The 22,610-nt window shown below is 46.6% G+C and overlaps 1 protein-coding gene across 4 annotated transcripts in view; it reads left to right on the forward strand.

The window, feature by feature from the left end:
• The window catches only part of SFXN5 (sideroflexin 5), a 260,274-nt gene that overhangs the window by 145,295 nt on the left and 92,369 nt on the right, over positions 1-22,610 (forward strand). For 2 of the 4 annotated variants that reach the window (XR_012222340.1, XM_073555065.1), the window contains exon 12: positions 1,319-1,404. The exons of the other annotated variants lie outside the window; for them this stretch is intronic. Coding sequence is in view for 1 of the 2 variants with exons in the window: in XM_073555065.1 (XP_073411166.1) it covers positions 1,319-1,404 (86 nt within the window). In the remaining variant the exon portion in view is untranslated. The remainder of the gene's footprint in view (positions 1-1,318; positions 1,405-22,610) is intronic. 4 annotated transcript variants of the gene reach the window in all.

Genomic DNA, 22,610 nt, shown 5'->3' on the forward strand with positions numbered 1-22,610 from the left:
GAGATTGAACAGCTGTCAGGCCGAGTGGGCGGAGATTGAACAGCTGTCAGGCCGAGTGGGCGGAGATTGAACAGCTGTCAGGCCGAGTGGGCGGAGAGTGAACAGCTGTCAGGCCGAGTGGGCGGAGAGTGAACAGCTGTCAGGCTGAGTGGGCGGAGAGTGAATAGCTGTCAGGCCGAGTGGGCGGAGAGTGAACAGCTGTCGGCCGAGTGGGCGGAGATTGAACTGCTGTCAGGCCGAGTGGGCGGAGATTGAACTGCTGTCAGGCCGTGTGGGCGGAGATTGAACTGCTGTCAGGCCGTGTGGGCGGAGATTGAACAGCTGTCAGGCCGTGTGGGCGGAGATTGAACAGCTGTCAGGCCGAGTGGGCGGAGAGTGAACAGCTGACAGGCCGAGTGGGCGGAGAGTGAACAGCTGACAGGCCGAGTGGGCGGAGATTGAACTGCTGTCGGCCGAGTGGGTGGAGATTGAACTGCTGTCAGGCCGAGTGGGCGGAGATTGAACTGCTGTCAGGCCGAGTGGGCGGAGATTGAACTGCTGTCAGGCCGAGTGGGCGGAGATTGAACAGCTGTCAGGCCGTGTGGGCGGAGATTGAACAGCTGTCAGGCCGTGTGGGCGGAGATTGAACAGCTGTCAGGCCGAGTGGGCGGAGATTGAACAGCTGACAGGCCGAGTGGGCGGTGATTGAATACTCATAGACTCATAAGCACTGTCACTCTTCAGCTGGATAGACGATCATTTTATGATCAGGATTATGCAGTCTGACCTGAATTGCACTAGCCCCATCAGGTCTGTTAGATTTATGTAATGCTATGTGCAGTTTGTATAGTGAATTCTGATGACAGATCTGCTGAGGGAAATCTTATTTTGATCCTGATTTCCCTGTGGACGACTCATGCCATGTGGCTGCTTCAGCCTCAGATTGGCTACAATGGTCACATGAGACGAGACATCATCACAGGCGGCCTCCGCGGGTCTCGGGGCAGGTGATTTGGTCGTGTGCAGTAATCCACAATAATTCAGATTCTCGCACTTTTCCATTGAATATAACTGTAAATTTCCTCAATGAATCCGGCCCCTTCTACATCAGATATGGCACACGCCGCGTACCACACAATCCACGCTGGATGTACCTGCCACGTGTGGAATTGTGGAGACCTTACCCAGTCTGGATGTATGCACCTCATGTTTCGCAGCCCCCAGGTGGTTTGTTCTCCAGGGGACACATATGTCTGCTGATCACACGTGACGTGAAATGACGCTGAGCATGTCTGTGCCGTGTCAACGTGGTCTAACCCTCCTTCCTGTCTCTTTCCAGGCGCTGCTAGAGACAGCTCTCACCAGAGTGGTGCTCCCCATGCCTATCCTCGTACTACCTCCCATTATAATGTCTGGACTTGAAAAGTAAGTGCTCCGTCTGCCCCCTAAATCATCGCCATAGTCCATCTCTGCTCACAGGAGAATGCCATGCAATGACTAAAATGAGGCGGCTTTCAGCTGCTGCCTGACACCAATATACTTCCAACCACTTGAGGCAGGAGATCCTGGTGCCCATCCCACGTTCATGACTTGAGTAGAAGAAGCAGAGTAGACCGCCACCAGCTTCTTCAGATGTGGGAGATGGGTGGGCTCTTTGTCTTGTGTTGCCTATATTCTGTTGTACACGCGCTTTCGAGAAAGTTCGTGCCCGAAGGAGTGCAAAAATGTAGATTTTGGGACACCTTGTTTAAGCTGGATCAGTAAATCATCCAAAATGGCCAATTTTAACCTTTTAATTTTAAAATTAAATGCAAACTATAATTCATGAAGTGGCGGCAGACTGCTGCCTGCCAAACCCTCATCTGTCAGGTTGGAACTTTGTTTGATCACAATGATGACTGATAATGATGACAGATAATGATGACTATGATGGCCGATGATGGCCCATCATGAAAATGGCCGCAGTGGGTGATCTTTCACAACTTTGCGCCAGCAAGTGTCCTTTGTGGGTTTTTTTGCGCATGGTCTAGGTCTTCTAGTTTTGACTGGTGAGATCACAAGATATTTCATGGTTTCCACCCTCTGTACATTAACTTTTTGAGACCTCCCAAAAATAATCCACATTTTTTAAATATTTTTATAAATGTATTTTTGTAACCCGTGACTGAAATGTAGAGTGAGCAGAGCCTAATTGGCTGCTGGTGTAGATATTCCCTGCTCAGTAGTAAGATGCTGATAAGCTATGTCGACAGCGAAGAATTTAATGAAAGCCACTATGGCGGCAATGTTAGGCCCCCCATACACATTGGATAGCCGTCAGCCGACTCTCCCCTCGCACAAAAATACTCAGTCGAGACTTCCTATGTTCTCTATGAGAGCGCCACTGCCATTCTCCATGAGAAAATGGATAACGGTCTTAGGAGCGCAGGAAGGGTACTCAGACGAGAGATGGGGTTAAACCACTATGCGTTTCGACGGAGGATCCGTCTACATCATCCACCTGTTGAAGACTGATCCTCTGTCGACTCGAAACGCGTTGTGGTTTAAACCCATCTCTTGTCTGAGTCTCTTTCCTGCGCACCTAAGACCGTTTTCCATTTTCTCATTGCTCCTATCCTCCATCAGAGGTTTTCGACCGGAGCTGCGGTGGAGACCTGACATTCTAATCTGCCCCCGGGTTGCTTCCTAAGTGCTCCTCTGTGACCGCTCATTACTGACTCTAACTGCCATTCTCCATGGCATCCTGCATGCTCATCGTTGTTCCACAGGCTGCTTGAAGTTTCAAATTCATTGGCAACACACCAGCTTCTCAACATTTGGCAGCCTGCTCTGTGTTCCGCAGGCTCCTTGTTGTCCCACAGGCTACTTGACATCTTGCAGGGTCCTCTGCATCCTGCAGGCTTCTCACCATCCCGCAAGCTCCGTGATGTCCCCTTGACATTCCTCAGGCTCCTCGGTGCCCCACAGGCTCCTTTACGTTCCTCAGACTCCTTGGTGACCCACAGGCTCCTTGATGTTACTCAGTCTCCTCAGCGACCCACAGGCTCCTTGACATTCCTCATGCTCCTCAGTTACACACAGGTTCCTTGACGTTCGTCAGACTCCTCGGTGACCCACAAACTCCTTGATGTTCCTCAGGCTCCTTGGCAACCTGCAGGCTCCTTGACGTCCCTCAGGCTCCTCGGTGTCCAGCAAACTCCTATAGCAGCGGCTCATAACCCGGGCATCAGAAGGATCGGTCATTTGAAAGCAGATGTGACCGATCCTTCTCTTCCCCAATAACATCTGTTGAAGGAGAGTTGAGAGGCCCCATATTCTTTAGAAGGGCAGATGATCACACCACAAGGCTAAAAAAAGAAAACAAAACATAGTTTATATCACCTCGCCCATAACTGCCAAAAGATTAAAATATTACTCCATTTACCCAACAAAATGAACATCGAAAAATGAAGAATGGAACATAAAGAAAAAAAATATGTAGCCGAGAATGATACTACAGCTTGTTCCCCCATAGCGTGGTAGTGACAGAAAAATAACAAGGTTAAAAGTTAACTAAGTTATGGCTGATAAAACGTGGAGAAAAAAGTAAAAAATGGTAATAAAATAAGGGCCTTGGTTTATAAAGGGTAAAAATCATTGATAGGGACAAGGTGGGCAAACCTCTGCCTCCATGGTCGCATAGCATCAAGCATCCTTCCAGTGCAGACCAGTTGGGGCAGATGTCCCAGTGCTGGCCCAGTGGAGACCTCTTTGATGTGAGGGGCTGTCCGCCTGCAGGACAGGAGGTCACATAGCCGGAATGCATTACCTACAATGGCTTCAAAGCCTCATATCTGCCATCTGGATTTATTGCCAGCTTGTTTCCATGTTAGAGGCAGGTTATCTGCTTGTGATCTTGGAGCACAACATGATCTGCCCTGGTTTTATGACGGCAGCTACCTGTGGCTTATCTGTGCACACCCTGTGTCAGGTTGTGTGTAGACCTGTCGGATGACACCTCAGGTGAGCCCTGTAATGGGGCAACTTTCTTGTGAGATCTCTTAGATAACTGCTAATGATCAATACATGTCCATGAGCCATGAAGGTGAGCAAAGGGCATCTACCCCTAGGAAACGCAGAGGATGTGTCTAGAATGTGGCCAAAAATGTCATTAATTAGTATTCAATCTATCCCCTCCATAGTGTTGGTCATAGGCGGAAACCTAGCTTGTCTAAATGAGACGTAATTCCTTCCCTAACCAGACAGAAGTCATGAGAGCCATCACACGAGAAATATGGGTCTGAAACAGACATGGAGCACATCATTACTAAGCCGGTATACGCCGCTCTACTGAAGAACTGTATTACCATATTCTGCCAAGAGTAGACAGGAACAATGGCCTCGTATGAGGAAGACTCGTACATTGTGTGCTACCTGCACAATATCAAGGATCACACTGCACATCAGTAATAATAATAAAACTAGGAGCACCATAATACTCCTATTGCCACTGATGCCTGACTCCTCTTCATGACACTGATCGCTGACTCCTCCTTGTGACACTAATGCCTGACTCCTCCTCGTGGCCCTCATGCTCCTCGTGGCCCTCATGCTCCTCGTGGCCCTCATGCTCCTCGTGGCCCTCATGCCTGACCCCTCCTCGGTGACGCTGTCGCCTGACCCCTCCTCCTTCTATGTTCCAGACCTCACCCAATATTTGATCAAATGATTGCTAAAGCATGCAAAAGAGTGCAGGTTAATACGCCCCGTCATTTCACAAAAACTAATAGCGTGGCACTCTTATTTGACAAAAACTGCCACAGTTCATCTTGTCAGGCTCGTAGCATTAGTACGTGGTTCTTTTGTTTGAGCATGCTGCCAGCACAATAGGTGCTAGAACTCAATTTCCTTGACTTTACAATACATGCATGTCAACTTGCCCCAACTTATACGGTTTGCTTGGAGAGCCTTTCTGAATATAGCAAGTGAACAATGTGAGTGCCATACAAATTAGGATGATTCTGGTGCGGAACTGCTGGAAAGCACTAAATATTATCTAGAATGGTTTGACCACCACCCTAGGTTTGGACCAGGATGTTCTGCACATACGAGTGTTTGAGCCTCTCATTCAGCACCTCTATAATCCTGTAGAGGTCACCATTGTATCGCCCAGCGATACTGAGGGTTAGTATATGACTGCGTTCTCCAGGATATAAAGGGCCGGAGAGACCCATAATACCGGACCCTGCAGTATGAAGAATCTGCACTGCAGACCCGTTATCCTGTCATAAATGTTTATATCCTACTTATATCAATTTTTACATAACTTCTCTAAACCCTCCAGAGCTACTTTTAAACTTCTGCTGCACGTCCTCAGGGAGAAAGCTTGATTTAGCTTCCTTTATTCCTCTACATTTAATTTCTGTTCTCCTAAAGCTCAACATAATATTGCACTGGGCGGGCGTCAAACGGTTAGCTTGGATATGCCAAGGCCCACTGACCCGAGAGGGCTGATGCCAAGCTGTTACCTGACCCGAGAGGGTTGAAGCTAATCTGGTACCTGACCCAAGAGGCCCATGCCAAGCTGGTAGCTGAACCGAGAGGGCTAATGCCAAGCTGGTACCTGACCTGAGAGGGCTGATGCTAATATGGTACCTCACCCAAGAAGTTCATGCCAAGCTGGTACCTGACCCAAGAGGCCCTTGCTAAGTTGGTACCTGACACGAGAGGGCTGATGTCAAGCTGGTACCTGACCCCAGCGGGTCAATACAAATCTGGTACTTTACCTAAAAGGCCTTTGCCAAACTGGTTCATGACCCATGAGAGCCGATGCCAATCTGGTACCTGACCCGAGCAGGCCCAAGCCAAACTGATACATGACCCGAGTGGGCTGATGCCAAACTGGTACCTGACTCAAGAGGCCCATGCCAATCTGGTACCTGACTCGAGAGGGTTGATGCCAATATGGTACCTGACCCGAGCTGGTCCAAGCCAAACTAGCATATGACCCAAGTGGGCCGATGCCAGGCTGGTACATGACTTGAGCAGGCCCAAGCCAAACTTGTACATGACCGAGAGGGCTAATGCTACTATGATACCTGAACCATAAGGGCCCAAGTCAAGCTGGTACATGACCCAAGAGGGCTGATGCCAATATGGTAACTGACCTGAGAGTCCCATGTCAAGCTGGTACATGACCTGAAAGAGCTGATGCCAATCTGGTACCTGACCCGAGCAGGCCGATGCCAAGCTGGTACTTGAATTGAGCAGGCCCAAGCCAAACTGGTACATGACCGAGAGGGCTGATGCTACTATGATACCTGAACCATAAGGGCCCAAGTCAAGCTGGTACATGACCCAAGAGGGCTGATGCCAATATGGTAACTGACCTGAGTCCCATGCCAAGCTGGTACATGACCTGAAAGAGCTGATGCCAATCTGGTACCTGACCCGAGCAGGCCGATGCCAAGCTGGTACATGAATTGAGCAGGCCCAAGCCAAACTGGTACATGAGGGCTGATGCTACTATGATACCTGAACCATAAGGGCCCAAGTCAAGCTGGTACATGACCCAAGAGGGCTGATGCCAATATGGTAACTGACCTGAGAGTCCCATGCCAAGCTGGTACATGACCCGAAAGAGCTGATGCCAATCTGGTACCTGACCCGAGCAGGCCGATGCCAAGCTGGTACATGAATTGAGCAGGCCCAAGTCAAACTGGTACATGACCCGAGGAGCCTGATGCTAATCTGATACCTGACACATAAGGATCCCAGTCAAGCTGGTACATGACACAAGAGGGCCCAAGCTAATCTGGTACCTGACCCGAGAGGGCCTAAGCCAAGCTGATACTTGCCTGTGCTTATGCAGCTGAGGGTAAAGTAGACATGATGCTAGAACCTGATTGGTCGTTGAACTCCAATTGATCTCCCATACTGTCCTATTTTTTTCAAGTTATGTTTTAGGTTTTCATCTTGTGGTGGAGTCATGATCTGCTCCAGGAGCTGCTCCCCGGGACTTCTCTGCTCTTATACTATGATCTTCCTCATGGAGGTAAAATCACCTCGTGCATTACACCGGGGGGGCCCTACCACATTATGCAGAGCACAAAGCTGTAATGAGCAAGGTGCTGAGGGGTAACGGCAGGTGTGATGACGTCTGCACAGCAGATGTGAGGCACACACAGGGTTACAGAGTGCTCTGCCGCCTGGTCATTGTGTACCTGAGACAGACGTGTCACAACTGTCAGACACAACCGGTGAAGTCACTGGCTGGATCCCACGTGCTGTGCATGCTAAGCACACATGTACCAGAACCTATGCTCCTTTCATCGTCAACACAGGCTCTGGTGTTTCTTCTTTCATTTTGATGAGAGAAAACTTCTTCTGCATGAACAAGCCCCATTCATTCCTAGCATGGAGTTTTGACTATCTTTAAAGAAGAAATACTTTGCCCCTTCAAGAAACCTTCATTAGAGGACTCACCCAAACAACCAGCATCCATCCCTTCACCGATGAGGAGCAAGAGGTCTGACACAGCTGCCCACCGATGGAAGTGTTTCCTGATTGGAATATCCGAAGTCATATCTCAAGGCTCTTTAAAGGGTCAGACATTGACTTATTAGCTGTCCCCAATAGATGCCCTAGACATCTATTATTATTCCTCTTGGAAGAGGGATAATTTTCATACCTCTTTTCCCGCGAAGCATTGCATGGTCTGCAACTCTCCCTGAGCCATCGTCAAGCTCTCCATAAGGAGAAACTTTACCCCACTAATCCACAAAGGTCCAAGAAATGTTGGACATTCATGAGGTTGCACATTTTAGTCTTCTTACAGGCAAGAGTGACCATTCTAAGGTTAGGAGACCTGCACTGAACATTTCTAATTTCCGTTTTTAGCTTAGGTGAAGAAAACTGAAAATGACTGTGTTCCTGATCCGTCATGCAAGGGACACTAACAGCACTCCACAGACCTTATTGACTTTATTGGGGTCTGTCACGGTATTGTCTGTCACAGTACTGGGAAAAATAATGCTGCATATTGTGCTATTTTTTTCTGGCAAATATGACAAAAAGGCGACTGAGGCTCTAAAATGTGCTTCCAACGCAAATGTGTACCTGAGGAATGAGAAGTTATAACCTTGGCATCGATTTTGGTTGGTTTTGCTCCACCTAAAACCACTTTGGTGCTCCTTGGCTTTTTGCACCTCTGTTGTTCTTGCACAATAGAGTGGTTAATACTAAAGGGGTACAAGTCATATACAAGTAATATGTAGAGCACCATATCCTCTTTATTTTGGGAATGGACTAGGATCACAAAGGCAGCAAAGAAGAACCTGACTGGGGAGGGAGCGAAGGAGAGCCTGGCCGGGGAGGGAGCGAAGGAGAGCCTGGCTGGGGAGGGAGCGAAGGAGAGCCTGGCCGGGGAGGGAGCGAAGGAGAGCCTGGCCGGGGAGGGAGCGAAGGAGAGCCTGGCCGGGGAGGGAGCGAAGGAGAGCCTGGCCGGGGAGGGAGCGAAGGAGAGCCTGGCCGGGGAGGGAGCGAAGGAGAGCCTGGCCGGGGAGGGAGCGAAGGAGAGCCTGGCCGGGGAGGGAGCGAAGGAGAGCCTGGCCGGGGAGGGAGCGAAGGAGAGCCTGGCCGGGGAGGGAGCGAAGGAGAGCCTGGCCGGGGAGGGAGCGAAGGAGAGCCTGGCCGGGGAGGGAGCGAAGGAGAGCCTGGCCGGGGAGGGAGCGAAGGAGAGCCTGGCCGGGGAGGGAGCGAAGGAGAGCCTGGCCGGGGAGGGAGCGAAGGAGAGCCTGGCCGGGGAGGGAGCGAAGGAGAGCCTGGCCGGGGAGGGAGCGAAGGAGAGCCTGGCCGGGGAGGGAGCGAAGGAGAGCCTGGCCGGGGAGGGAGCGAAGGAGAGCCTGGCCGGGGAGGGAGCGAAGGAGAGCCTGGCCGGGGAGGGAGCGAAGGAGAGCCTGGCCGGGGAGGGAGCGAAGGAGAGCCTGGCCGGGGAAGGAGCGAAGGAGAGCCTGGCCGGGGAGGGAGCGAAGGAGAGCCTGGCCGGGGAGGGAGCGAAGGAGAGCCTGGCCGGGGAGGGAGCGAAGGAGAGCCTGGCCGGGGAGGGAGCGAAGGAGAGCCTGGCCGGGGAGGGAGCGAAGGAGAGCCTGGCCGGGGAGGGAGCGAAGGAGAGCCTGGCCGGGGAGGGAGCGAAGGAGAGCCTGGCCGGGGAGGGAGCGAAGGAGAGCCTGGCCGGGGAGGGAGCGAAGGAGAGCCTGGCCGGGGAGGGAGCGAAGGAGAGCCTGGCCGGGGAGGGAGCGAAGGAGAGCCTGGCCGGGGAGGGAGCGAAGGAGAGCCTGGCCGGGGAGGGAGCGAAGGAGAGCCTGGCCGGGGAGGGAGCGAAGGAGAGCCTGGCCGGGGAGGGAGCGAAGGAGAGCCTGGCCGGGGAGGGAGCGAAGGAGAGCCTGGCCGGGGAGGGAGCGAAGGAGAGCCTGGCCGGGGAGGGAGCGAAGGAGAGCCTGGCCGGGGAGGGAGCGAAGGAGAGCCTGGCCGGGGAGGGAGCGAAGGAGAGCCTGGCCGGGGAGGGAGCGAAGGAGAGCCTGGCCGGGGAAGGAGCGAAGGAGAGCCTGGCCGGGGAGGGAGTGAAAAATAGCCCCTCCGGGGAGGGAGCGAAGAAGAGCCTGGCCGGGGAGGGCGCGAAGGAGAGCCTGGCCGGGAAGGGAGCGAAGGAGAGCCTGGCCGGGAAGGGAGCGAAGGAGAGCCTGGCCGGGAAGGGAGCGAAGGAGAGCCTGGCCGGGAAGGGAGCGAAGGAGAGGAGCGAAGGAGAGCCTGGCCGGGGAAGGAATTAAAAAAAGAGCTTAGTCAGGTAGGAATGAAGAATACCAAAACAGAAAGCAAATGGCTGGGAATAAGGTCATGACAGCAGGGAAAGGATGGTATAGCCAGGAGGATTTGAATATCAGAAGAACCAACAGAGAATGAAGAAGATCACAAGCAGGAAGTAGAGATGAAGGAGGCCTAATTTGATGGGAGTGAAGAGGAAAATACACAGAAGGAAATTAAGAAGAGTCTGTTCAGGGGAAATTGAAGAAAAGCATAACTAGGATTGAACAACAAAGTAGACAGGACCCAGAAGAGAACAAAGAAAGAGCATAGCCAGGAAGGGAGTGAAGGAGGGGGAGCAGAACCATGAGGGAATAAACCATATAACCAAGAGGGAATAAAGGTAGGATTGAAGATGACAATATTCATTCGGAAATAAATTGAATCAGCATTTAAAAGGAATAAAGAGCGTTATCAGGAGGCACTGAAGATTTACGGATTAAAGACTATAACCATGAAAGAATGGAGTGAATGTATCAGGAGATGGGTAAAAAAGTGGTTTGAGGAGGGAAGATAGTATAAAGTTGTTCCAGTCTACTTAAATTATCATCTATCCATTGCGCGTGTGATAACTGGATTACTGTGGGTTCCACCACTTGGGCCCCAACCACTGGCCACCACTTGTGTTGTACTCCCCTGGTTGCAAGGACATGGTTAGTGAGGAGCTGAGCACTTGTTCTCTCAAGTCTAAGAGTATGGCATTAAATACATGAAGATAGTTGATGGTTTGAGAGTAGCCTGTGGAAAGAATGGTGAATATGTTGTAATCCTGTGAACCATTAGCCAATCATCGTCGGTAAAAGTCCCACAGGTTCTTCTCATGACTGAACTCCTCATTGAAGCAGTACTCTGCTCTATGAAAGAGTAATATTGAGTTGTATTTGTATGTAACACTCCAGTCCCATGTCACCATCATTACATGGGCATTAGTTGAAAGTTCCATGGGGTCATGTAGTGGTGACTGGATGTTTCCTATTACAGCTACACTCGTACATTGGACTGCATCTACTAGATGGCTATCTATGATCCATAGAAAGGTGGAGTTTTCAGATTTCGAGAAGTTGTTGGCGGTGCAGTTGCATTCATATGCGCAGCCACATATTGTCAGGCTCACACCACTTCTGTGGGGTTCAAAAATACCCCCAACAGAACTATTGACTTCAATAAGGCATCCAAACTAGGAAACCTTGGGCTCTGTTTGACCTTCCTCCTAGCAGACACAATAGCGCAGTAGACTTTTCTATTGTCTACCTAAAATGACATTCCTTTGACCGCCCATCTGGCAGTGTCCATTCTTCATGTCCACCTCATCAAAGTCAATGGCTTCTTCGGGGCATGTCTGAATCATGGTTTTTGGAGATTTAGATAGAAGCTCCCGACAGGGTCATGAACTGGGCCACAAATAGGTTATGGCTTATCCCCATGACTGTCAATCTTAGAAATAAAAATGTTGAAAGCATAAGGTGCAAATAATACAAGCGTTCAGCTAATATTCCGCATTACTGACAGCTCGGAGAACGTGGCCTCATCTTCTCGTTGAGTGTCTCGTCCTCTTCCGTCTTGTAGATGGAATTCCACTGACCATTTCTAATTATAAATCATTTTATGCTGAACTGTCAGATCTCTAAATCAGATGTCCAATTAAGAAATGGCACCTTCTTTGTTTAATTGGGGGGAGGTGGAGGATCACCCCCTTCCCACTTTCTCAATGAAGTCATATCTTTGCTTAATTAGGATGTTCCATCCATTGTAATGTGGACCGGACTTCTTCGTTACCACTCGGCAGGATGTCTCACGTTATCCACTGTTAATTTTAAATTGGTTCTCTCTTTTCTCGCCTGTTTTGTTGGGCTTAGGTGATTGTGGAAAGACCAACAGGGCATTAATTACAGCTGAATGACAGAGCCAGGGTGGAGAGGAGGCCGAGCTGAACACTGGGGACAGTGTACGGGAACATTACTAAGCGATCCGTCGGAGATGATCACTGTTGTCATAAGTTATCCCATATCTTATATTGCAGCCATGTCGGATGTTTCCTGCGATGCACATGGTCATTAAAAAGATGTCATCACTTGTCCACCGGGGGCGCTGTTTTTTCTAGTAATAACTACGGATACATTTATTGCTGCGTTCATTTTACCATTATTATCATGGTAAATATCTATATTATGGTGAAACCATCTAGATTTGGTGGATTTAGGGCTTTAGGATTTCTAGTCATTTTGGCCATAAATTTGGAATTTTTATTTTACATTTTTCAGACTTCTTTATGCAACTCAAAGACTTTAGTGGACGGTGTCACGATTGGACCTCATATCCATTTTGAGTTGCTTTTTGCCTTGTTTATTTCAAGATTTATGTCAGTCAATGTGCATACATTAGTTTTGGCTTTATTAAATAACGTGCACAAGGCAGAGCCGGGATTTTCAGGTCCATGGTAGAGATCCACAGGCGCTTTGTGGGTCGGCTTCGTATGGCACCTTAATGGGGTCAATGCAGTTCCTCTGTACTTTCCTATGGAAAATTTGACAATAATTTTCTCTTGAATTCCATAATTATCCGAGAACCTTATTGGATGACTCAGTAAAAAATTGGTGGCATAAAGTACCACCGGACCCATAGACTTCTATGGCTACTCTATGTACCTGGTATGTAGCCTTAATGCGGCTATGTACAATCTAAATGCCCTTTTGCAATGTAAGAGCACTGAATGTTGGGTACCGGGCTGTCAGAGACTGTTGAGCACCCAGAGAAGATGAAAGCTCAACATAAGACAGAGGCCGCTACATCTATTGGTCCCAACGGTCACGTGACGGATCACGGAATCACTGGAATCACGGCAGCTTCTGGGTCAAACTAAACTTTGCACATCCCCATCAGTGACAGCCATCATGACAGGGCTAAAAATCTTCCGTATAAATCTAAGCGAGATCGGCACACAGTGCTCAGACTGGCCGACGGCTCTCCCCACTCCGAGAGCGGCAGCTTCATTTATTTCTATGCAGCTTTCATGCTTGGGTCGGGAGAGCCGCCGGCCGTGCCGTGCGCTGTGTCCTGATCTGCGTCCGATTTACAGGGGCCAATGTACAGTGGGAAATTCCTGGAAAAGTAAAATAAATTATAAAATTAATAAAGAAAAAAAAACCCAAAATGGTAAATAAAAATCATGCCTATAATCACAAAAATCACATTACCGTAAAAAATATAAATAATTACCGCAGTTATACTAACACGCGCTACGTCCTTCCTAACGTGAAATACGCTAAAGAAAATTACAGAACATTAAAAAGAAAAACTTATAAAAAAAAAAAAATTGCTGAGAAAAAATGTTACACAGCTATATACAAAAGAATAAGAGTAAAATATATATGTAATGCAGGAATATTACATATACTGTACAGCTGATTAAAATAATGGGTTTTCTAAGAATAATCTCTGGACAGAGTACACGGGTAGCTTTCTGGGAAAAAAAATACTATTTGTGCAGAATGGTTTTTCCCATTTTTGTTTGCACCTGCGGCAATCGGTCATCAGTCCTCCTCATACTGCAAGTACCCAGACTGCGGTCCGGGGGACTCCCCGGCGTTGTCCTAACGGCGCTCCTTCCTGCCGTGTAGCCGGAAAGATTCATTACGATCTGCCGCTCTTTGTAAATTACACTTAAAAGCGTCCAGATGTAATGAGACCTCGGAAGTGGTGAGAAACCTGCACTAATCATGAATACTAATGTCCTGAAGAGTTCCAAACCCGCAGTACGTAGATTTATTTATTAATTTATATTTGTCAATATATATAGATATAGTGTAAATTATCTGTGTTAAATGGTTCAATAAATAAAAAAAATCACTGTGTGTGTATATATATAATTTTTTTTATACATTTTTAGATAATTTATTAAAAAAATTTTATATTACATTTATTGTTAAATTATTATAAAATTGTTATTTTATATAATATATTTATTTAATTTACTTTTTCTTTTAATTGAACCGTCACATGTCTAATTTTTTTGTAGTTTTATTTTAGCTTATTACTTAAAGTCCTATCATTTTATTTTATTGTTGGTAAAATCAGATTTTTTTTTTTCTTTTTTTTTTCTTTATAGTTTACACTTTCCAGTCAATTTTTATATATTTCAATCTATTTTTTTCTCTAACCTTTTCATGGGTTTGTTTGTTTCTGAGAATTTTAGACCTGCAACCTGTTTTTTTTTTTTTTTTTTTCTAATAGATATACCACAGTTTTTGTTGCGTACCAGTACGTCATTATATAAAAATAGTAGACTCAAAAAATACATGAATATTTCAAAATTAAAATATTAATGCTGCATTCTACATATTTGTGCAAACTAAAAAAAAAAATAAATAAAATAAGGTAAATAAGAGCAATCATTTTTTCTTTCTTTTCGACCTTGATATTCGATTTTGACATCATCGGTCCCATTGATACTTGCAGTATTATTACCTGTGCAATGAGGCCTGGATGACACTTCAAGTGGATTTAAATGTGCCTTTTTTTTTTGTGCCAAAATTTCTGCATTTGAAAAAGGAACAAAAAAAGTGACCGTGTTTGTACAATTTTTTTTTCTTTTGGAAGGTGGGGGAGATTTTTTTTATTTTTTTTTATTTTTTACATTTATATGCTTTTTTTTTATAATTGTACTACCTTTACTATTTCATACCAATATTATGATATTTTATGTGTTTATTTTCAAAATTCTAAATTCCGGGCAAAGTTTCACCAATTTATACCCCTGTTCCACATTTTATTTTTATTTTAACGACATAATTATTATTTTTTGCGATCGGATATCTATCGCCAGACAGGAAAAGAAAAGGGGTTTTGACGTTGTGAAAAGTAGAAAATGACCAAAAATAATTGTAGTAAATAATAATGGGGAAGGCGAGACGTCCTGCGGCTACAAGCAACACAATAGTGCAAGAGTAGAGAGCGTGTAAATGATGTGCTAGGCTGCAGCCCCTCGCCGATCGATGGCAGCGCGCTCTGCGCAGACCACCAGATCCTGCATCCTGCTCAGATGCTAAAGGAACGCTGCTATCAGAACGTTGCCTATTATCAGCCGGTGATTTCTGTTACATGCATTAAAAAATGAAGGTTTATTTTGATATTACATGTGGTACTTAAAAAAAAAAAAAAAAAAAAAAAATAGTGGTCTTGGAATATTTATTTTGGCCACTGGGGCTAATTTACACTTATACATCCTGATCTTCACAGAAGTCTCATAATCAGCAGAGACAGGATAAAAACTGACTGATGTCACTGGAATAAGCGCAGGATTGTGATGAAACTGGAATAAGCGCAGGATTGTGATGAAACTGGAATAAGCGCAGGATTGTGATGTCACTGGAATAAGCACAGGATTGTGATGTCACTGGAATAAGCGCAGGATGGTGATGAAACTGGAATAAGCGCAGGATTGTGATGTCACTGGAATAAGCGCGGGATTGTGATGAAACTGGAATAAGCGCAGGATTGTGATGTCACTGGAATAAGCGCAGGATTGTGATGAAACTGGAATAAGCGCAGGATTGTGATGTCACTGGAATAAGCGCAGGATTGTGATGTCACTGGAATAAGCGCAGGATTGTGATGTCACTGGAATAAGCGCAGGATTGTGATGTCACTGGAATAAGCGCAGGATTGTGATGTCACTGGAATAAGCCCAGGATTGTGATGTCACTGGAATAAGCCCAGGATTGTGATGTCACTGGAATAAGCCCAGGATTGTGATGTCACTGGAATAAGCGCAGGATTGTGATGTCACTGGAATAAGCGCAGGATTGTGATGTCACTGGAATAAGCGCAGGATTGTGATGTCACTGGAATAAGCGCGGGATTGTGAGGTCACTGGAATAAGCGCGGGATTGTGAGGTCACTGGAATAAGCGCGGGATTGTGATGTCACTGGAATAAGCGCGGGATTGTGATGAAACTGGTATAAGCGCGGGATTGTGATGTCACTGGAATAAGCGCGGGATTGTGATGTCACTGGAATAAGCCCGGGATTGTGATGTCACTGGAATAAGCGCAGGATTGTGATGTCACTGGAATAAGCGCAGGATTGTGATGTCACTGGAATAAGCGCAGGATTGTGATGTCACTGGAATAAGCGCAGGATTGTGATGTCACTGGAATAAGCGCAGGATTGTGATGTCACTGGAATAAGCGCAGGATTGTGATGTCACTGGAATAAGCGCAGGATTGTGATGTCACTGGAATAAGCGCAGGATTGTGATGTCACTGGAATAAGCGCAGGATTGTGATGTCACTGGAATAAGCGCAGGATTGTGATGTCACTGGTATAAGCGCGGGATTGTGATGTCACTGGAATAAGCGCAGGATGGTGATGAAACTGGAATAAGCGCAGGATTGTGATGTCACTGGAATAAGCGCAGGATTGTGATGTCACTGGAATAAGCGCAGGATTGTGATGTCACTGGAATAAGCGCGGGATTGTGAGGTCACTGGAATAAGCGCGGGATTGTGAGGTCACTGGAATAAGCGCGGGATTGTGATGTCACTGGAATAAGCGCGGGATTGTGATGAAACTGGTATAAGCGCGGGATTGTGATGTCACTGGAATAAGCGCGGGATTGTGATGTCACTGGAATAAGCCCGGGATTGTGATGTCACTGGAATAAGCGCAGGATTGTGATGTCACTGGAATAAGCGCAGGATTGTGATGTCACTGGAATAAGCGCAGGATTGTGATGTCACTGGAATAAGCGCAGGATTGTGATGTCACTGGAATAAGCGCAGGATTGTGATGTCACTGGAATAAGCGCAGGATTGTGATGAAACTGGAATAAGCGCAGGATTGTGATGTCACTGGAATAAGCGCAGGATTGTGATGAAACTGGAATAAGCGCAGGATTGTGATGAAACTGGAATAAGCGCAGGATTGTGATGAAACTGGAATAAGCGCAGGATTGTGATGTCACTGGAATAAGCGCAGGATTGCGATGTCAATGGAATAAGCGCAGGATTGCGATGTCACTGGAATAAGCGCAGGATTGTGATGTCACTGGAATAAGCGCAGGATTGTGATGTCACTGGAATAAGCGCAGGATTGTGATGTCACTGGAATAAGCGCAGGATTGTGATGAAACTGGAATAAGCGCAGGATTGTGATGAAACTGGAATAAGCGCAGGATTGTGATGTCACTGGAATAAGCGCAGGATTGTGATGTCACTGGAATAAGCGCAGGATTGTGATGTCACTGGAATAAGCGCAGGATTGTGATGTCACTGGAATAAGCGCAGGATTGTGATGAAACTAGAACGCACAGAGGACATCACAATCCCGCGCTTATTATTATATAGCGCCATTGGTTCCATGGTGCTGTACATGAGAAGGGGTTACATACAAATTACAGATATCACTTACAGTCAACAAACTAACAAGCACAGACTGATATAGAGGGGAGAGAGGACCCCGCACTTGCGGACTTAGGGGTACTTCACACATAGCGAGATCGCTGAAACGTCACAGGTTTTGTGACGCAACAGCGACCTCGCCAGCGATCTCGCTACGTGTGACACATAGCGGTGACCGGCCCCCCCACTGCAATATCGCTGATCGTTCTCGAATGTCCTAGGCCATTTTTTGATCGTTGGTGTCCCACTGGCCAGCACGCATCACTGTGTTTGATGCCATAACGACGAGTGACCTCGTTGGCGACTCAGAACTCACGCTTATCGAGGTCTGAGTCGTCAGAATAGCTGTTGTGTGACAACTACATTCTACAGGATGGTGGGGAAGGAGACAGTAGGTTGGTGGGTTGCAGCAGCTCTAGTGATGGTGAGGTGGTAGCTCTGGTAGTGGTTAGGCGGCAGCGGGGTCATTGCAGGCTGTAGGCTTTCCTGAAGAGGTGGGTTTTCAGGTTCCATCTGAAGGATCCAAATGTGGTTGGTAGTCGGACGTGGGCAAAGAATTCCAGAGGATGGGGGCTGTTCGGGAGAAGTCTAGGAGGCGGTTGGGTGAGGAGCGAATAAGTGTGGAGGAGAGAAGGAGGTCTTGGGAGGACCGGAGATTACGTGAGGGAAGGTATCGGGAGATGAGCTCAGAGACACAGGGAGGGGACAGGTTGTAGATGGCCTTGTAGGTCAGTATTAGTAATTTGAACTGGATACGCTGAGGGAATGGGAGCCAGTGAAGAGATTTGCGGAGGAGTAGCGAGGAGAGAGATTAATTTAGTTGGGCAGCAGAGTTAAGGATGGACTGGAGAGGTGCGAGGGTGTTAGCAGTTAGGCCACAGAAAAGGATGTTGCAGTAGTTGAGGCGGGAGATGACGAGGGCATGCACAAGCATTTTAGTAGATTGAGGGTTGAGGAAAGAACAGATTCTGGAAATATTTTTGAGCTGGAGGCGACAGGAGGTGGAAAGAGCTTGGATGTGCGGTTTGAAGGACAGGGCAGAGTCTAGGGTTACCCCGAGGCAGCGGACTTCTGGTATGGGGGAAAGTGTGATATCGTTAATTGTGATAGGTCAGGAAAGGATGATCTGTGAAATGGGGGAAAGATGATGAGTTAAGATTTGTCCACATTGAGTTTGAGGAAGCGAGAGGAGAAGAAAGAGGATATGGCTGATAGACATTCTGGAATTCTGGACAGCGGAGAGGTGACGTCTGGGCCAGAGAGGTAAATCCGAGTGTCATCAGCATACAGGTAGTACTGGAATCCATGGGACTTTATGAGTTGTCCCAGGCCAAGGGTATAGATTGAGAAGAGTTGGGGTCCTAGAACAGAGCCTTGGGGGACTCCCAAGAGAGAGAGAGGGTGGGATGAGGAGGTAGTGTGGGAGTAGGAAACGCTAAATGTGTGGTTGGTAAGTTGTGAGGAGATCCAGGATAGGGCGAGGTCTTTGATGCCAAAGGAGAAGGAGTAGTATAGTGAATTGTCCGCTAGCTTTGGCTGTAAGTAGGTCGTTAGTAATTTTGGTCAGGGCTGTCTCAGTGGAGTCATGGGAGCGGAAACCAGATTGTAGATTGTCAAAGAGCAAGTTATATGAAATGTGGGAGGAAAGTTCAGTGTGGACGTGCTGCTCCAGGAGCTTGGAAGCGAATGGGAGCAGCGATATTGGATGATAGCTGGACATAGCGGTTAGGTCGAGGGTTGGCTTTTTAAGGATAGGTGTGATTGTTGCATGTTTGAAAGCAGAAGGGAAGGTACCAGAAGATAGTGAAGGGTTGAAGAGGTGGGTTAGGGATGGGATAAGAGTGGTGGTGAGGTTGGGGAGGAGATGGGATGGGGTCGAGTGCACGGATGGTGAGGTGTGATTTGGAGAAGAGACAGTTAAGCTCCCCTTCAGCGATGTTGGATAGGGAGGTTATGGGGTTTGGGCATAGGTCGTATACAAAGGGGTTGTGGTGGTTGAACAATGAAGACTTGCCTTGTTTGGTTGACCTTATTTTTGAAATGTGTGGCAAAGTCCTCGGCAGAGATGAGGGAGGTTGGAGGGGGCAGTGGTGGGCGGAGGAGGGAGTTAAAAGTTTTGAATAACTGGGGTTGTAGGATAGGGAAGACACGAGGCTGTGAAGTAGACCTGTTTAGCAGAGGTGAGGGCAGATTTGAAAGCGAGTGTTGCCTGTTTGAATACAGTGAAATCGTCTCGCAAAATTTTCTTCCAATGCCGCTCTGCAACACTGGACACTTGCTGGAGCTTTTTATTGATGTTATTGTGCCAGGATTGTCTGTTGACACGCCTCACACTGCCACTCTTATTCCAATGACATCACAATCCTGCGCTTATTCCAGTGACATCACTATCCTGCGTTTATTCCAGTGACATCACCGTGGAATGATACCAGAATCCATTTGATAGATTACAATGGATGTTTCCATTGTGCCATCCTCGATCACAGTGGAAGGGGTGCCCCACTGAATGGGATCTAAGAGCTGCTCCGACCATGACGCCACCCACGTGTTCTTTTCTGGTCCTGGCCATGAAGCGCCGCTGCACATTACTTATTCCTCCCCATGATGATGGCGCGGTGGCAATACACACAAGCCCACATCCTGATTTGTCTATTTCAGTCACATTTGTTAAATTTTGTGTCGCCACATATGCAGATTGGAGCACAATGGCAGAGCGAGGCGGCTGGCACAGAAACGGCGTCAGCTGCTCCAGAAGCACTTTTTTGTTTTCTACCTGAGAGAAAATGAAATGAACCTTACACCATCATTAGAGCTGGCAATCTGGCCCGAGCACAGACAGCGAGCGGTGTCGTCTCTTGTACCTGTCACCTCGCCGTCGCTGACACACTTTCACGCTAGATCTGATCGCTCGTGCTACTTCCTGCGTAGGTGTTCCCACACGTCGCTGGCTCTGGATCATGGGGACGTTTCATCAGACAAAGCCGGGGTTGGCTCAGCCCTCCTGTTCCATCGGGGACTCGCAGCCCTTAGGGCCTCATTTGAATGTTCGCTTACTGAAGTCATTAAGTGACTTGCTCTCACATCCATTTTTCTTTGTGCACATGCATATAGGAAGCAGACACCCTGCAACCAAAACTTATCCCCTCCACCTAATGAGCGATAACTGTTAATTAGGAGAACCAACCGGTCTATTGATGGCCGCAGAAGATAGACAGAAATGATCTGTTGGGTTCAGTCATCTTCACAAAGAGCCCCAAGGCTTTGAAATGCCTGATAAAAACTTCATGGGTATCTGCCAAGATTTGGTGTTAAGAAGGGGACGGCTACCACGCCATTAAAAAAATATGGTTAATTTAGTGATCGAGCCAGCCGAGCGAAGGGACCGTCGTAGCAGACCTCGCCTGCTCTACCACTACGCCGAGCGGCACCTGTAACTTCCCGTTCTGCTCTGACAACTGGGGAAAAAAAATATCTCTCTCCTCAAATTTGCCCCAAATTTTTCATATTATGTAACAATATTTTTTGGGGGAATTAATGAATTATATTTAACTTCCAGGCGCAAAAAAAAGAGGGAAGTCTAAGCTTAAGTGCTTCAAGACATTTTTCAAAGTTGCTGAGAGTACGGTAACTTTTTTTCTGTAAATTTTAATGTATTACAAGTTTTATTTTTTGTTTTTTACAGTAATTTGACAATATTCTGGGGAAAATTTAATAGATTAAGTTGAACTACCAGATGCAGAATGCAAGAAGGCAAAGCTCGTCAGCCTGATTATGCTTCGCTTCTTCAGCCTATTTCCTAAAGTTGTTCGGTGTAACTTTCTTCTATTCTTCTATGCATTTCACTGCATTAATTTTTTTTTTTTTTTTAACTTTCACTCATTATTTTTTAACTTTTTTCTATCTAAATTCTCAAAAAAAAGGAAAAATCTCAAAAAAAGATGGACCGTGAGTCATCCTTGGATTTCTATTTCCTATAGTTATCTTAAAAAAGACATATATATATGTATGTGTGTGTATATATATATATATATATATATATATACACTGTATATATAATATTTTTTTGTTTGTGTATATGTACAGTATATATATTAGACTATCATGAGAGTTAACAAAGAGTTAATTTATTTTGGATCTTCAATGCAAAAAGTTAATCTCACATTCTGTAGAGTCATTACACACAGAGTGATCTATTTCACGTGTTTATTTCTCTTATTGTTGATGATTATGGCTTATTCTGTTTCAGTAGCCCCATAATCATGGGGAAGACTGCTGACCTGAAGATGTCCAGAAGGCAGTCACTGACACATAAAAAAAAAAAAATATATATATATATATATATAGATATAGATATAGATATAGATATAGATATATATATATATATATATATATATATATATATATATACACACACACTCACTGGCCGCTTTATTAGGTACACCTGTCCAACTGTGTGTTAAGACTTAATTTCTAATCAGCCAATCACATGGCGGCAACTCAGTGCATTTAGGCATGTAGACATGGTCAAGACAATCTCCTGCAGTTCAAACCGAGCATCAGTATGGGGAAGAAAGGTGATTTGAGTGCCTTTGAACGTGGCATGATTGTTGGTGCCAGAAGGGCTGGTCTGAGAATTTCAGAAACTGCTGATCTACTGGGATTTTCACGCACAACCATCTCTAGGGTTTACAGAGAATGGTCCGAAAAAGAAAAAAAATCCAGTGAGCGGCAGTTCTGTGGCCGGAAATGCCTTGTTGATGCCAGAGGTCAGAGGAGAATGGGCAGACTGGTTCGAGCTGATAGAAAGGCAACAGTGACTCAAATTGCCACCCGTTACAACCAAGGTAGGCAGAAGAGCATCTCTGAACGCACAGTGCGTCGAACTTTGAGGCAGATGGGCTACAGCAGCAGAAGACCACACTGGGTACCACTCCTCTCAGCTAAGAACAGGCATCTGATGGCTACTTTCAGCAGGATAATGCGCCATGTCATAAAGCTCGAATCATCTCAGATTGGTTTCTTGAACATGACAATGAGTTCACTGTACTCAAATGGCCTCCTCAGTCACCAGATCTCAATCCAATAGAGCATCTTTGGGATGTGGTGGAACGGGAGATTCGCATCAGGGATGTGCAGCCGACAAATCTGCGCCAACTGTGTGATGCCATCATGTCAATATGGTCCAAAATCTCTGAGGAATGCTTCCAGCACCTTGTTGAATCTCTGCCACGAAGAATTGAGGCAGTTCTGAAGGCAAAAGGGGGTCCAACCCCTTACTAGCATGGTGTACCTAATAAAGTGGCCAGTGAGTGTGTATATATATATATATATATATATATATATATATATATATATACAGAATTATTATTATTAAAAACCACAATAGATAATATA

The sequence above is a fragment of the Dendrobates tinctorius genome, unplaced genomic scaffold (assembly GCF_039654945.1).
Source record: "Dendrobates tinctorius isolate UK_male_01 unplaced genomic scaffold, ASM3965494v1 ptg000216l, whole genome shotgun sequence".
NCBI lineage: Eukaryota > Metazoa > Chordata > Amphibia > Anura > Dendrobatidae > Dendrobates > Dendrobates tinctorius.